This window comes from Lichenostomus cassidix, chromosome 2 (genome assembly GCF_008360975.1).
Source record: "Lichenostomus cassidix isolate B80296 chromosome 2, HeHo_3.0, whole genome shotgun sequence".
NCBI classification, from domain to species: domain Eukaryota; kingdom Metazoa; phylum Chordata; class Aves; order Passeriformes; family Meliphagidae; genus Lichenostomus; species Lichenostomus cassidix.
This window is the reverse complement of record NC_139482.1, coordinates 118777534-118795092: the sequence shown is the minus strand read 5'-3', so window position 1 is coordinate 118795092 and position 17559 is coordinate 118777534. Positions and strand designations below refer to the sequence as shown.

At 36.9% G+C, this 17559-nt stretch overlaps 1 protein-coding gene across 5 annotated transcripts in view; it reads left to right on the top strand.

Moving 5' to 3' along the window:
• The window catches only part of NCOA2 (nuclear receptor coactivator 2), a 188765-nt gene that overhangs the window by 128677 nt on the left and 42529 nt on the right, over window positions 1–17559 (top strand). For all 5 annotated transcript variants that reach the window (XM_085053012.1, XM_085053010.1, XM_085053013.1 and 2 more), the window contains 5 exons: window positions 7371–7474; window positions 11987–12164; window positions 13576–13761; window positions 14614–14715; window positions 14809–14949. In XM_085053012.1, coding sequence (XP_084909138.1) covers window positions 7371–7474; window positions 11987–12164; window positions 13576–13761; window positions 14614–14715; window positions 14809–14949 — 711 coding nt within the window. The remainder of the gene's footprint in view (window positions 1–7370; window positions 7475–11986; window positions 12165–13575; window positions 13762–14613; window positions 14716–14808; window positions 14950–17559) is intronic.

Genomic DNA, 17559 nt, shown 5'->3' with positions numbered 1-17559 from the left:
ATTTAAATGCATTTATGGATGGGATTCTGCCTTGGTGCTCTGAGTGTTGCCATGTGCCCACTGCAATACCCCAGCTCATGGGGCTCAGAGACAACTGGATCCAGGGGCCAGGGAAGGAAGGAGTGGCCATTTCCACTGCTGCCCCTGTCTTCTTCCTCACTTCCAAGAAGCAGACCATTGAGTTTTGTAATAATGAGAAGAAAAAGAGGTCATAGATGTTGGTGACAGCAAAGACTGCAAAATGAGAGGGGGGAAGAAACCAAAGAAAAGGTAGTAAAATGCTTATTAAAGGCATTTAGCAAAAAATACATACAGAGATAATAGGCTTCTTTCTGTCCAGCAGTTAAATATTACTCTTGGTAAGTTGTATTTCATTATTTTTGTCCTTGTTCCAGTTTAACTGAGCTGTGGGCAATTATTTCTTAGGCAGTACTTCTTACAGAAGTTGTATTGAGTGACAAAAATGCTGACTTGTACAAGAAAAGAGTGATGGTGAATTGCCAAAATTATTAAGAGACAAAACTAGTATTAATTTTAGGTATTATTACTTCCATTTGTTGCTATTCCTAAATCCTTCATGGGTTTTCAGTGCTTGTTTTCCTTTCAGTGTCCATGAAAATTTTATATGTTGGCTACTGTTACTGAATTTTCTAAGAGCAGACTTCACTCAAAGCTTGAAGAGCTCCATGCATGTTTACCTATATTTGATGGGTTTGTGAAAATGTGAAGCTTTTCACGGAGTTAGTGCCTTAGTGATGCTTCTTTACCATGGGAAGGTGGGGCAGGGATGTGTGGGATAGGAGAGCAGCTGCTCCAGTTAGAGCAGCTTGCCCTGGAGAAGAGAAATCGAAGCATTGTAAGTGCTGCTACTCCTGAGTGAGTAATTTTGCTTACAGCTTTCCAAGGGCTTTTAGCTTAAGCCCTAGGGTCATTTACCATTTAAGTGTGCTTCCACCAGCAGTAGTAAATACGAGGCTAAACCATGTGGGTGTGATGAGCGGAGCAGAACGTGGGGAGATGAGTTGGGCAGGCAAGCGTGCAGTGGGAATGCAGCCCTTCCCAAGCAAAGGGGAGCTGGGCTGGCAAGAGGGCTGTGACAGGGAGGTGGGCAAATCTGTGCTAGCAGTGAATAAACGTGCTGAGAAAAAGTGCAGCTGTGCTTTTTTAATATGCACTGCAGGAGATTTCAGCAGCCTGATGATATATCATGCATTAATGTTGAAAAGATAAACACATTTGGAGAGCACAGGAAGGCCTTGTGTTTTTATGTTAGCAGAATGCTTCCTAATGAATAAGAACGTGCTGCTGGCTTCACAGAGCCATATGGCAGCTTTTCTAATTTTAGTTTGGTGCAGATGCATAATTCTCCCTTGTTTTACCTCCTAAAACCTTCCTGAGATGTTGCATAGTTTTTCCTGTAAGACTTGATCTGTAGTTTCTGAGGGAAAATATGAATTCAAGAGTCTAAGAGCTTCTTTGCTCTGGACAGATGTGTGCTGTGTGATGAAAGAGCAACATCACTATATAATCACTTCCCTAAAATAGTAGCTAACTTTATTCACAGGGATGGGATAAGCTGGTCTTAAAATTGATTGCTGAAATAGTTGCTGTTTCTTAGGCACTGGTGTTTTGAAAAATTGCTTGCTTTCAGGGAATAAAAACAACTTGTACTGAGGCAATGGGAACTGGGTAAGAATGTGCATGGGGATATCAAGTTCCGTGTGAGCCATGGATCTTAGTGCTTTGAATTATACAGCTACAAGGCAGAGCTGCTTTCCCTGTGGTTAACCAAGCATCAAAATAACTTGCACGTTCTTCACTGCTTTACTTCATCATGTGTAGTGATCCAAATCTACTCACATTACCAAATACAATTTTTTGGGTATTTTCTCTTCTGTGTTTTATTCAAGTTGATACATTTGAAGGCACTTTCTCTACAGCCCTGTTCATGTTAAAAACCTCCTGTCCATTACCACAGTCAATATAATTACTTAGCAATAGTCATATACAGATGTTATTACATCTAATATTTGAAATGTTAGTTAATCTAATACTCAAAATTGTAAGGTCAGCTAAAATGTGGCCTTTTGCTGAGTATGCTTTCTATTATATGTTAGCATTAATTTTTAATGCTGTATCTACTGTTATCTTTGGACAGTTAGATACTTCTGCTGTTTTCTTGATTGTTTGGATGTTATTTTTGCACAGCAATTCAGAAGGATCACACAGGGTAAATGTAGAAATATGAATGAGGCAAGACAAAAATAGTTGGCTAATACATACAAAATATGGAGAAGACAAGTTGCTTTCAAGATAGTTCCAGTGTAAAATTAAATTGCATGTTTAAACTTTGTATAGCATTTACATTCATTTTCAAGTGATGCTGCTGTTACTGTTATAAGGACCTTGTTGCATGATTTTTTTTGAATATGCAGAGTAGAGCTTTCTAGTGTCACATTTAACAATTCTCTTTGTTTATATTTTTTACCTATTGTACAAATAAGTATATGTGATTTCAGGTAAGTGTGGCATTTCAATGGCAATTCCAGAAAATTATGAAGAGCAGGAATTATATATAGGGCATTTGAGAAGTCTGTTTTAAATAGTATTGGATAATAAATTTGAATTTACCTGTTCCAGGGGTTTTTTTTGCTTGACCTTTCTCTTTGGTGGTTTTTAGAGCAGAGGTGCTTCTCTGTCCAGGGTTTCACCAGCATCTCTTTTTTGCTCTTCCTGTTCTGTGAAGAACCTTAAATATTTCTCCTATGAAAAATAAGCTAAATGTGTGTTAATACATATTTTCTCTTTCAAATTATGCTTTATCTTTTTGTAATTCCTGCAGAGGATAAGTTTTGCTCTTTAATTCAAAAATGCATTTTGGTCTTGCAGAGAGCACGAAGGGGAAAATATTTTTGTAGCAGGTTTCCTTAAGGAAGTTGGAATGGAGCTTGAATACAAAGAGAGCCTTTTGAGTGGTTCAGCTGGTCCTGACTGCCCACCTGTAGGAAAGTAGGGTTTGAAACACAACCAAGAGAAGGTGAAGCCCATCAGTAACACTTCAGAGCCTGCTGTCAGAAATGCAGAGAGAGCTGACATTGCTTGAGTTGGGAGGATGGAAAACCAAGAAGGCTTGCTAAGTTAAAATGTAGCAAGAGACTTCAAACTGTTGCTTTTGGCTTCTCTTTCTCTGACTTACGAATTTCTGTTAAACTAATGTGATTTCACAAAGGTTTGCTTTCAGAATCTGGAATGAGCTTTGAATAAAGCTTGAGGCTTCCCACTCATAAATTTGTCAGAAAATATTTTGAGGGCCTTTTTTTTCCTTCTTTATTCTGTATGTTAAATGTAGAAAAATAAATACAGTTTATGATCACTAGGAAGATGCCCAATTGAAAATATTAATATGTATTTTAGTATAATGTTGCTTATGCAATTGTAAACATACCCAGAGTTTAAAGTCTAAATTACACACATCACTAAAATACTACATAATTGGATGTATATATTCTTTGTATTATCTCTCTCGGGGGTACTTGTATTTTATTTAAATTTTTTTCTCTATGCTAAACTCTTAATTGAGCAGAGCTAATAATTATTTCATGAGCGTGACGTTTATACCACTGTAATTCAGATAAAATATGCTTGATCCCTGGTAGCCATATTCATAAGGATGGGACCAGTTTCTAGTTTAATGCTCCCTGTTCAGTGTGGAATTCCCTGTATGGAGATGAAGCCATGGGAAGCCCCTTTCCATCCTGCTCACTTCCCCCTGCAGCAAAAGATTATATTTCTCTTTCCACACTCTTTCTCTGCCGCGCTTTGGCCGCTGTGCCCGTAGCATGTCTGGTAATACTTTGCTGACATTTAACAGGAGCACTGCTGTTCTAGCAGGAGGCATCACTGGAAGGTGCAAGATCAGGGAAACAGTTCCCACTCTCCATGTGGCTGTGGTTGGTCACAGGGTAGTATCAACAATTCTCATGGGGCTGGAAAAAAAGGGTTCTGAGAGGCTTTGCAAGGTTGGGCCTTTAGTGCTGTTTTTCTATGTCCTGATATTCAAAAATCATTAATTTGGTGTAGAAATTGTAAACCCTCTGTGCTTTTGATTTCTTTTTTTGGCCCCCAATGGACTTAAAGAAGATAGAAGAAGTAAAAAAGGGAAAGTAAACTTTACATTTTTGCACCACTACTTAACACCAGAAGCTGGAACTGTTAAGCAAAATGAAGAATACTGATTTGTGATAATGCAAGAGTGTTGTCGGCGTAGGAAATTCATGTATCAATCATTGGTTTTTCCCAGCCTTCCTGCAACAAATTTTTGTTGTCAATTAGGCCTACATGCTGTATTGCTGAAGGACAGATTAGCATTTCAAGATATTCCCCATGACTGACTGTCAGGAGGATGCTGCTGACAGGATTTGCACTTACTGTTCTCATATGTGCTGATAGAGTCTACACAAGGGGCTTTGTAGTTCAGTCAAAAATGGATAATTTATTGCGTGGTTGAATATTATTAGTAGCTGCAGTTTATAACAATGACGTAAATTACAGCTGGCCCTACTCAGAGGCTGTCTGAGGCCTTGGTTTCCTATTCAGTGCTACATTCAGGCTTGTGGCCTGAATGTGTAACCTCTTCTAAATTCTCCAGCTACTTGAATTCTTACACAATTTAGTTACAGATCCAATTATGAAGTCCACCATTTTGGAGCACTTGTGATTTATAATGCTTTTCAGAGTCCCTAGCCAAATGTCATGAGCAGTGTAATGTATGTTGTCACCATCTTTGGGAAAAGTGGGTAGATAACACTTGAGTATAAATAGCATTTTCATATTTTCTCCATTCATTACACTTTTTCCTTGAGAAGGCACTGAGTTTATTGATCCCACAAAGGTGTTGGGGAAGGTGTTCCTCTCTGAGGAAAGAGTGTCAAAGGGAAAAGAAAATGCAGAAGTCAAATGGTTGTGAGGGACAGTTTGTGAGGAGATGAAGCAGAAGCAGTCAGGGAGAAACAGTCAAAATGGAGAGGGGTAAGCAGGACATGAGGTTCCAGAGATCCTTGGTCTGACCTGGTATTGCAGTTTCTGTGTTGATTACCATTATAGCAATTAAAAATGTCATCTTTTTCCTTTGTATAAAACCCCATCAGTGTGCATGAAATAAAACAATTGATTTTGTTGATGCTACGGGTGGTTTGTATAAACTCCATGGTTGTAAGACTGAAAAAAATCATCAGCAAATATTTCGTATTATGTGAAAAATAATCAGTAAAAGTAGTCTGTAAACTGGTGACATGAAGAAGCTGTAACTAATGTGCTTGCACACATTTGGATCATATCTGCAGCCCCTCCATATCTGACTCATAGGGAATAATCCTATGTTCTCCTATAATCAAGATGGTATCAATGGCTGGAGCAGTGATGGAATGAGAGCAGGAAGCTGGTATCCCTGTCCATTATAATATTTTGCAGTGTGGAAACAGAGATCACTTTATGCTACCAGGAACAGATGGGAAACAGATATCATCACTGGCTTTATTAAAAGCTCAACTCTATTTTTAGAATTCCTTTAGAATTTTTAGAACATGTTTTCAGTTTTGTATCATCATATGGTGCCAACTCTGCTGTGTTGTAGCATGGGAAGGATTGGTCAATTGTTTTTCTGTTACACCTAATTTCTGCTTTTTGCCAAAACAAGAGAGGTAAGGAAAAAAATCAAATCCCACCCCTAGTCTAAACCAGAAATACTAATTTTATATCCTGGTGAGTTTAAGTGGCAGAGGAAATGTTAATAGTTATTTCTAGTGTATTTATTTCTATCAGATTATGCTAATCAGAGTGATTTAAAATTAGTCTGTTAGTTGCAACAATCCATCTTCAGAACAGTTTTGTTAAATCATTATTCACAATGGTGTTATATAGTGTATAACACCTAAAAAGACAGCTGAAATTTTTGTGGTCCTGCCTGCTTTCATGAAAGCAATAAACCATAGAAATCTAGGATGAGGCAACCTGAATGACCAAATTGCCAGCAGGTGATTGCTGATAGGAGAGCACCCAGGGCTTCACAAAAGCAGTTCCTTTACTCTATGTCTGAGCAGCACATATTCACACTGACCTTATAACCTATGCCAAGGAAAGTTCAGAGGAACTTTACCTGCATTATTGCCAGTCTACACATAGTGGAAAATACTGTACATTTGGATACATTACTATTTGCATGATTGATGCTTTAATTTTCACTGAAAGGTGATTTTTCCAAAGGCCCTTTGCTCCATCCACACATGGTAATTTCAGTAGTTCCTACAATGAATGTTCTTCTGTTTATGGTTGTAGAAAGCATAAGTTCTTGTTATCATTATTTCAGTGTGCATTCATGTTTATTAAAATAATCTATTGCGTCACACTAAAAATGAGAAATATCTAATTATTTTTAATATTCTAGATTGCAGGATGACCCTAGCTTTTACATAACTTCTGCTTGAAAAATAATAAAAGAATGTTTTGAGTATAGAACTAACAATAAAAAGTAACTTGTTTCATTAATTTACAATGTACAATATGCATTAGAATATGTATTTTACATTGTATTCTTATTACTTTTATTAATTCATCCTTAAACAAAAATACTATTCTTGGAATAGAAAAGTTAATACAGTTAATTACTTGATAGGAATTATAAGCCCACTAAGTCTGAATTTCTGTGAATATCCCTTACTTTTGGAGTTGCGTATAATCTGTGATGCTCTATACAGCACATGTAACGTATGGCATTATGTTCCAGAAACCTGAAATCATTATTTTCTTGCCTGTAATTTTCAAATACAGCACTTGAAAATTTATGTAGTTCTAATAACATATTGGTAAATAAGGTGGTATGAAAATTATGTGATAGTAAGAATGTGGGTGGAGGCATGGGAACAGAACTGAGACCGCTGTTTCTCAGTACTGAAACTGTAGATTGTGGACTTATGTTTTTCCTTCTAAATATAGAGGTTGTGGAAAAGCTCTGCAGCTGTGAGCTTTGCATGCTCTTTTAAATCAGTCTTTTACTACACCTTGATCCTGGCTTTTGCTCACTGCACCTTCCTAAAGAGCCCTTGTCTTTGCCTAGTGTTGGGCTCTGTAGTTTGGTAAAACGTCTCGCAGAGAAACATCAGAAATTATTTCATTGGTGTCATAAGACCAGAAAACTGCAAAACAAATAGGCTAGTTATGCTTCCGTTGAATCATTATGGGAGACTGTCTAACCTCATTTTCAGAACTGTTGCACTACAAGCGTTTCACAGCTATTCTCAGTGTTTTCTGGGCTCTTGGTGTATCAGTGAGAGATCAGTCCACTGTTGCTTAACACATAATTTTCTCTATTTCAGAAAAAGCAGCAGCAGCTAATGAAGATGAAGTGCAAAAAGCAGATGTATCGTCTACAGGTCAGAGTGTCATCGACAAGGATGCACTTGGACCAATGATGCTTGAGGTAAAGAGCATAAAATTCCCTTTTTTAGGGCAGTTCTGCTCCTTCTAGGATGAATGAAATGAAATGAAATGAAAAGGTGTAGTCAGAGGTCAAGAGAGACAAGCCAGCCTGGCTACTTGGGCTTATGTCATTAAAGAGCAGGGAGCATATTTCTCTTGGATTCAGTGATGAAACTCTCTTTAACTTGAAGTAGGGAGAGGCAAAGAAAGAGATAGTTCTGCTTCTTTGTAACACAGACAACTTGAGAGGTTTCAGCTGGTAGCAAATGCTGGCTGTTTGCTTGTGCATGTTTTATTTGTTCTGAAGCACAACAGCTGTGGAAGACCTGTTGCACCTAAACATTGCCTTGTATATACGGTAGTATACAATGAATAATACTTCCTCTAAAGTTGCATGCTATTGCTGTACTGTTTTAATATTTTATCATTTCAGCACTTGCAGGATTCTTCCCTCTAGAATATGAAAGTAATCAAGGAGAGATTTTTAAGATGTGTATTTCAGTTTGCTCAGTTAAGATTTCTGTCCGATTTTCGCTGTTGTTTTGACATCCCAAAAGGTTGTATGATTCAAGCCTAGCTTCCAAGTGTATTAGTAGTAATGTTGGGTAGGTATGTTATCTAGGATCCTTATGTCATGTGCTACTGTCCTTTGGCACTATTGCTTTATCTGCTTAAGTTCACTTGCAAACTGCTTATTCCCATTCTGGCTGTGGACTTTATCTATAAGGAAGAGTAAATGTTACTTCAGATAACACAAAACATAAACTCTGAATCAAGCTAAAGGAACCAGCTTTGGCAGAAGCGTAAATATTCTGTCATTTCTGAATGCATTTATAGCAGTTTTAAGTATTTGCATTATTTTTCATAATTGGTTAAATGAAGACATAGTTTTCTTTACTGAATATGAAATAAAGGCTCCAAATCCACGCTGCAAAACATAAGATTAAACAGGTTGGAGGCATTGTTCTTTGAAAAGTGGGGGTAACAAACTAATTGATTTAATTTAATATTTATTATACCTACGCACTGAATTGAATGTTGTTGTTTTTGCTATCAAACAAGGTTATGCATTCATATTTTACACTGCTATGTTAAAATTTATCTTTCATTTCCCATTAATTTAATTGTAAGGACCTGTTTTAAGCGCAGGGAAAATAAGAATAAGATAATATTTTTCCTGGCTTATCTTGTGTGATTGGCTACAGCAGCAAACATGACATGTAAAATCACCCATCTATTCTGTTGTTTCATTTAATATAGTTTTCCTTTGCATTGAAACCATTGCATATTAAAAATGAAAGATTGTGGAACTTAATTAATGAGCCATGGTCCTTTCACACCAAGAAACTTTGAAAGGCCTAAAAGTTGTTATATATTTGCTGTGGAAAGACTACAGATATTTTCTTTGTGTCTTTATCACCTTAACAAAATGCAATTAAGTTTTTTCATCTTTACAGAACCCCTTTATACAACATCTTAAAAAAACCTACCCTTTTTCATTGCCAAATAATAATAAAAATGGCAATGCTGATGAACAATTTATCAGTTGATTTGGTTTAGAAATGTAATTGTGTATTTTTATTAAAGAATAAAACTGAACAATCCTCAAAAGAATGAGTGTTTCCAACTGAAGAAAGTGAATAAAATCCATCAGGCAGCTGCCTCTGAGGAATATTTTAGCATATTTCTTGCTTAAAGCATAAAGTAGATAGGAAGAAAGTGTGGAAAAATAGTCGAGAGAGATGACAACATCTCAAAGAACACAAATGTATTTTCTGTTCCAATATACAATCTAAAGTATCTGTTTTCTTGATTTCTCTTCCATCACAGTGCCCATTATTTGTTCACCCATTTTTCCAATAGCTCTGAAGAAAAGTTTTTGATTGTAGTGGCTTACATCTGGGGACAGAATTAAGAAATTATTGCAAAAGTGCAAGCTTCTAAAATATTTAAGTGGCTTGGTGCACTAACCTCCTCAAAAGCCTGCTGCTGCTTACCTGCAAGATTATTTTGTTAATAGAATAGAAAGACATGGGAGACTGAAATGTAAGGCCCTTTGTAAGTCTAAGCTCAGAGACCACTTCTGTGGTCAGCTCAAGGAACAGCTGTGAGGCAACAGCATAGACAGCACTTCTTTGCCAAAGAAGTTGCCACTCTAGGAAACAGTAGGGAAAACTGAAGTTTATTGTGGGATGCCAGTAACTCTCATAATCTCTTGCTTGCCATCTCCACGTTTGAAAATTTTCTCCTTATGAGTCCAGTAAACATCTGTGATGGCTTTGGTTTTGTGACCTCTGTGAATTGATGTGTGGACAGCTGCCAAACAGGATGGTTCAGCCAAACCCACACCCTTCTGCCCGCTCTAAATACCATGGCTTCTATGGTGGGCCAGCTGGGGACTGATGTGGCTAGCATCTTTATTTTCTTTAATTAGTTTTCAGCCAACTCAGCTCTCTGGTCCAGCTCTTCATAGCCTCACACAGTACAGGTTGCTCTTGTGGTGTAAGGAAGTACTAAATCAAAGAGGCCATGCTTACATTGGCTTCAAGTGGTGCTGAAATGCAGCCTTAGACAGTAATCCATAGCAGAGATGCTGATAGAAAATTACACTAGAGCCTCAATTTATTAATTAATTGTAAGCCTTTGTTAATTAAAATAAATACTACTCAGCAGGAAAATGTAATGAATGTTAAGAAATTACGTAAAAAGCATGGACTCACAAAGAAAGTAAATCAACAGGAGGAGCCAAGAATTACCAGAAATATAAAGATGGCAGTGATAAAAAACAATGTCAGATATTGGAATTTGTGACAACAGGAGGAGAAAATACCTAGTTTTTATTAATTTAGAAGCAGTCATGAAAATTATACACTTATAAATTTATTTGTGGGTTTTATTATGTTGTATTTTAAAAATAGAACAAAGCAAGTATTTGTCATTGGCTCAGCTGCTCTGCTTGCATTGTGCTTTCACTGTCCCTCCCCTGGAGCAGAATCATTATCTAACTTACCTAACTTAGTTTGGGAGGAACCTTAGGAGCCTGTGTATTCCTGCCTATGGATTTGCTAACTGCTAAGTAGTGTGTGATATTTTTGACATTTCTCTGTAACCACTGGACTTGAGAACTGCCTGCTAAGACCAGCAAACGAGTTGTACAGTATGCAAGCTGAGTCATATAAAAAATGCCTTGTGCCTGCTGGGGCAGCTCCTCCTTGTTAGATTGTTTTGCAGTGAGCTGTGTTCAGATTTAGGATGGATCCACTTGGTTTTGACCCACAATCAATTGTGGGTGGCCTGTTTTTCTGATTTATTTCTGTCCCTGGAGATACAATAACTAACAACTCTTCTAGTGATTTCCTGCCAATCCTTCAAGAGGTGAATAAATCAGGCAAAGCTGCAGAAGTCTGTGTAGGTTGTTAATTGAATGCTTAGACCAAAAGCTTTGGCGCTTTTAAGTTTAACTGTATCCCTGTTTATCTGCTCATATGATATAAAGTTATAGGGATGTATTCTGATAGATTTCTACCATCTGCAATCATGCTTGCATCTTAAGAAAAATAAAGTTTGCATGAGAGTTTCTTACGAATACTCAAATTTTTGCTTTGTCCTCATTGGGTAGAAGCGATGTAGTATTTGGCTTACGCTTCAGATAATGGAGGACAGATATCTTGGAAAGAATGCTGCAGCTAAGTTGTCACTGTCACAAGAGATAAGAAGGGAAACTAATCAGCAGAAAATACTAATGTAGACACTTCCTCACAGAAACTCTTAAGTCCTTTGGAAAACCATGAAGCTGAGTTGAAGAGGTGAAAATCTGATTCCTGTTCCCTGGATCATGTGTGGACTGAATTAAACTGGTGTCAAATTTAAAAAAATGAAAGCACTCCTAGGAGCAGAGGCTAAAGCTCCCCCATCTTAACTGCTCATTGCCTGCTCTCAGCTCCCTTTGCCCTTCTCTGCTTTTAATGCCTCACGTTCCCACTTGCATGGGGCCTCACCTCTATGAAGATGCACTGCTGGGGATGGGGAGACAGTCTTTCTCTTTCCTTCTGCCAGTGTTTTCCTTGCCTTGTGCCAGCATGTCCTGTGGTGTTTTCCTGGGATCAGTCTTCCTGTACTGCATAGAGGAGTGAACAGGCTGTGGATTTAGCAGAGCCATCTTCATATCCAAATTTCTTACTTCATACACTGGCAGATAGATAGACACCTCTTCCATTATTTATGTTTGTTTGTTTGTTTTTGTTTGTTTGTGGGTTTGGTTCGTTTCTGTGTGTGGGTTTCATTATTTTGCAAGGTGTGCACCTTTCTGTGCCTTTACACTAGTTTGGTACAAGTAAGATTAGATGCTCCATCTGAAATGTGTCTTTTGCTATTACAGACAATAATATAAGAACTGGGATGGATGTGGAAAGATTCAGTTATGTCTTCTGAATGGAGTATTTATTTTCTGTGCATTTTGGTAATCTGATTTTTTGGTATTGTGTTTCTCTGTCTTTCTCTCTTTGGTTTTTAGGCCCTAGATGGGTTCTTCTTTGTAGTGAACCCAGAAGGTAATGTTGTATTTGTTTCTGAGAATGTGACACAGTACCTGAGGTACAACCAAGAAGAGCTGATGAACACAAGCATATACAGCATCCTGCATGTAGGGGACCACAATGAATTTGTCAAAATCCTGCTGCCAAAATCTTTAGGTATATAACTTTTCCTCATATTACACCATTACTTATTTAACTTTGGTTTTATAAGTCCGTGTTTCAATAACTTAAGTTAATGTCCTTACACTACTTACAGTTTCATAATATACATTATTTATTTTTAATGTATATATAGACTATGAATGATTAATATTATTCTTTAAAGCATCCTCCACTCTTTTCAGATTCTTCTTTGTTAAAATTGCTCTTAGTAACTCACGTTAGCTGATATTTTTTAATGGATCTCTAGAGTGAAGGAAGACAGAATTAGCTCTCTGAACTCTCTAACAGTTCTAACTAACAGTTCGAACTAACAGGTCTCTGTCTAGGCTACTTGTTCCAAGAAAGGACGAATATAAAAGAAAAATAAGAAACCTCCTTATGCTAGAATTTTTATTTCAATGTTTTTATTCTCAGCAATATTTACTCTTAACTTTCCAAAACTGTTTTTCTTAGTTGCAGCCATTTTTGGATTCATATTCATATTAGTTTTAATGTCACTGAATTTTGGAGGAGATGAAAGTCAATACTGGATGGCTATTACTCACAGCAGTTTAAAAAGTATTACTCAATTCACTTTACTATTTTATTACTGTACTTATACACTCTGAAGAAGCAAAAATGTAAATGGCTAAAGTCAATATATTACTGCATTTATTGCATTTTATGACTGAAGAGGGCAAGCAAAGAGTATTTTAAATACGACCCTGCTATTTCCCAGTGTGATGTTACATTAATTAGCTCTGACTGATGTCCAGTACCTATATTTGTGCATCTCAGGATTTTGTTTCTTTTTTTACTTGTCTTAAGCACTGTGTTAGGCTTTAGTTTTATCCATCACTACACCCAGGTCATTTCAACCCTTGAGTCTTTCCCATTGTAGCTGAGACTGTGTGTTTCAATATATTCCCTATTGTATTGCTTCCTGTTTTTATAAGTGCATATTAGTTTTGTTTCTTTCCCTTTCTAATCTTGACAGAGATTTTTATACAATGCAGTCATGTCTTTTATTAGTACCTTTTAAGTTTACTGGAAAGACCCTACATACTGCCTTATATTTTTCAGTCTCAAAAATCAACTTGATCTAGCCAGTAGGCTTTTGCTGTACTGTATAACTTCTACATGCACTAATATTTAGACTTTTATCCTGCTTTTCTACTATGTCATTTTAAGTCACTTGTAAAAAAACATGATAGCTGAACAAATTTGCAGTGCCCTTAAAATCTGTTAATTTTATAGGTGACCTTGTTATGTGCTGGTTTGGGCTTTAATATTAAAATCAGACTGCTGTTAAATGAGCTTGTTTCCCAACCAGTTTGCAAAGCAGCTTGATTAATTTCCTGTGGATAAGCAGCAGAAATGCCTCGTACCAGATTTATCTCACTGTCTGATCTTTGGTTTTGCTCAGTGAATGGGGGATCCTGGTCTGGTGACACTCCTAGGCGTAATAGCCATACCTTTAATTGTCGGATGCTGGTGAAACCTCTTGCTGATTCTGAAGAAGGCCATGATAACCAGGAAGCACATCAGAAATATGAAACTATGCAGTGCTTTGCTGTTTCTCAACCAAATTCCTTCAAGGAGGACGGTGAAGGTAATTACCACTTCCAGTTCATGTTAGTGTACTTTTGGTGCAGTTACTAAACTGACCCCTAAGTCCTGAAAGTTGGAAAAATTTTAGGTTCTTTTTCCTTTTTTGATATAACTGTAGAAATGTACTTTTGTCTTGGCTATGAGTGTATACACTTGCATGAATCTATTTGTTAAACTAATTAAGAAAACTCAGAGCATCTCTGTTTACCTCAAAGAGAGATACCCTAGTTTTATATCGCTGCAGTTGTAAGAAAAAATGTAGCTGACTGGGAAGAAAGTTTCAAAGGGCAACTTTTTGAATTCGTAGAATTTGAAGACAATTGTGGTTCACCATTTCCTTTACCACTTACTACTTCAGCAGGTAAATTTCCTCAGATTGTTTTTTAAGTATTCAGGTAAGTAAAAAGGGTTATTGTGAAAGTCCATTCTCAGGAACAGCAAACATTTGGGGCAGGTTTAAAAAATTTGGCTTAGACTGTACAAAATGGTGAGTGTTGAAGAAATGTGCTCTTTGTGCATACATCATATTCTTTTTTTTTATTACTTACCTCCTAAGTGGTTGAGCTAATACAGGTATATTCATAAGCATGCCAATACTTATGGATTGTGGTGGAGTCCTTGTTAATTTTTCTTCTAAAAGAAAAGAAACTCACCTTTCCTATTTTGTTTGATGTTTTAGGAAGTAATGAAGATATAAGCCCACTGAGTTTTCTCTATGCATTTATTGGTACAAAATCTATTTTTTGGTCAAAATAGATTTAAAGAGCTTTTAAAAAATATTTCTGAAGTCTTTGTGGAAACAAAAGTCTTCCCCTTCTATAAAAATTAAATGAAGTATCGTTTTTCTCTTAAGATTTGCAGTCTTGCTTGATTTGTGTTGCAAGAAGAGCTCCAATGAAGGAAAGGCCACTTCTTCCTTCTTCGGAGAGCTTTACTACACGCCAGGATCTTCAAGGTATTGTGAAATAAAAGAAGTTTTTAATTGTATTTCCTTTTTCTCAACGGGGAAATTGCTATAACAAATATGTTCTAATGTGTCTAATATCAGGCAAAATAACTTCACTGGACACAAGTACCATGCGAGCAGCTATGAAACCTGGCTGGGAGGATTTGGTGAGAAGATGCATTCAGAGGTTCCATTCACAGCACGAGGGAGAAATATCTTTTGCCAAGAGGCATCACCAGGAAGGTTAGGTTTCATACTTCTAGCACTTTCTATATTTAACCTGTCATTTGTATCTCTTGGTTGTGTTCTCTTTGTTATGCTTACATGGAACAATCACTAGCTACTGATAGTCCTTTTCTCAAGCTGATTTACCTAACACACTAATGGCTCTTTAGGGAGGTCTTCAGCTTTCTCACTGTTTGTTTTAGCCTTCTTGTTACAACTATGCCATCCTGCAGTGGGCTTTAAATCTTCAAAATGTCAAAATTATTTTGGAAAGAAAGACCCTTGCATGTTGTCCACCAAAACAGTTGCTGACCATTTTTCTTCAAAACCTCAACTCATATATTGCAGTTCATTGCCTGTATTCCTTTTCTGTATAAAAATGGACTTTTACTGTCACATTTCCTGTGAGAAACACCGAGTGTAAATTCGCGAAGCTGCAGCACTCATACTATTTGGAAACCTACATTGTTGCATTGTATCTAGCTGATACGTGTTACAGGATAGACCACAAGCACGTATACTCAGTCAAGATTATGGTAGGTGAGAAGAAGGAGAATACTACACTCTGAAATTACCCCCGTGAGGTTTCTGTGGTAGTAACTGGGTGGGGATTTTTCTTAAAACCCTTATACTTCTAATTCTAGTACACAGATCCAAATTAATAAAAGCAAATAACCCTTTCTAGTCCATGGGAAAGTAATTTCAAAACCAATTGGGAATAGCTGGAACATTTCCAGTACAGAGGCATCATTCTTTGGGTTCATGTTAGAAGAATAGGGTTTACAGCTGGCCTGTAACAAATAGTTACCATGGTCATTAAGCAACAGGCATGCTATCTTGGATAGTAAATTGTAGTTGGAATATCAAATTATTCCACCAAAGACACAAATAGAAAGAGCTCTAGTCATGAGGGGTTAGTTAAAATGTTCTTTAATATGCCTTGCTTTCATGAAACCTTCAGGTGGTGTTTTAGAAATTTTGGGGTCACAGAAATGCTGTGGTATTTTAGATAACAATTTTTGGGGTATATACAGTAGAAGTGTTAAAAGTTCACAGCCTTGTGCTGTGATTTCAGACAGAACTGAAGAAGGCAGTGTGCAATTTAAGTCACACCAGGGGGTTTAGAGAGCAGTTTCAGGTAAGGACCCATGTGTGCCAGAGGTGGTTTAGGGGTTTATCTGTTATGGCATCCCACCGTTGTTTATTTCAGTCTTTTTCAAGTTATTCCTGACCAAATTAGCTGCTACCACACTGAGGGCCAAGGTTTGAATGAGTCCTCTCCTAAGCTGTCTGTGAAGTGATGAAAATATATGTGCTTTGGAGTTTACACTGTATCATTTTGCAGTTGTGGCTGAGGATCGTTGTGTAAATTGTAGAATTAGTCTAAATGAGAAGGCTCTTCTCTTCTTGTCAAAGTGAAGAGAGTGAATGATAAAAGGAGGAAAAACCTCTGGAATTGCTTTCCTGTAAATGATGCAGCACTGGAGAGGAATAATGGCTGAAGTATTTCCCTCCTCTGCCCTGCAACATGGAGAAGAAAAACAAGGCATATCTTGGGCCATAGCATCTTTGTGCTTGACTGAGGAACCCTTTGCATTTTTCAAGTCATTGTGGTTTGAGAATAGTAAGTAAAAGAATAAATAAAGTAATGGTCTCCTACATGTAGTCCAGCATTACAGTGTGAAAAAAATGCAGCATTAGATTGATAAACAATCAAAAACATGCTTTAAAATTATCTCTCAATATAAAATGCAGAATATATGGTAGGTTTTTTATTGGCCACAGTCAGAAAAATAGCATTTCCTCAAGAGGAATACGGAAACATTCTTGTTTGCTTAAAGAATTAGTTTGGAAAATGATTTAAGTAGAGATTTCACTTGTATCCTGTTGGCATTGAGTACTGGAATTTCCTGATGTGGTATATGCTAAAGTTAAGAGCTTTGGACCTTCTGGTGCCCAAAGGTTAAACTGAAACAATGACATACCTAACAGTGAAATTTTGTTTTGTATTGTTTCACTGTTGTAGGTTTTTGTTTTTTGTTACATTTTTACGCTGAAAAACCCTTTCTGGTTGTTTAAATTGTGCTTCCTGTTTTCTCACTGCCTAGATAATACTTTGAAACCTTGCAGAACAATATATAACAGAGGGGGACAGAGAAGGGAAGCAATCGTAACCAGTCTTGCAAGGCTGAAAATGTGGTAGCTCTGTAGTCCAGACAAATAAAGGCCACACTTGGAAAACCATGTCATTTCATTACAACAGGAAGTGTTAAAAGACAAGCAATGAAATGAAGATCCCATGATACCATTAATTTAAAAAATAAAAAAAAGAGAGAAAGAATCCTGCAGAAAATATATATGTATGAAAAAATTGGAAATTAAAAGTATTTGTAGTGCTTCATTCCTATTTTTTTCCCTAAATAATTATATGAAAATTTTTGAAGTATTTTACTTCATTCATATCTGCAATCCTAATGTGATTGTTTTTGACTAGAAATTGTAAGTGACCACACTTGTTTCCTTGATGGCAGAGAGTGAACAGCAGAATAAATGTTTGGAGATTTGCTTTTCCATAACACGTTTTAATTTTTAATTAAAGGAGTGTCACAGGGGTCTGTGGAAGTTAGA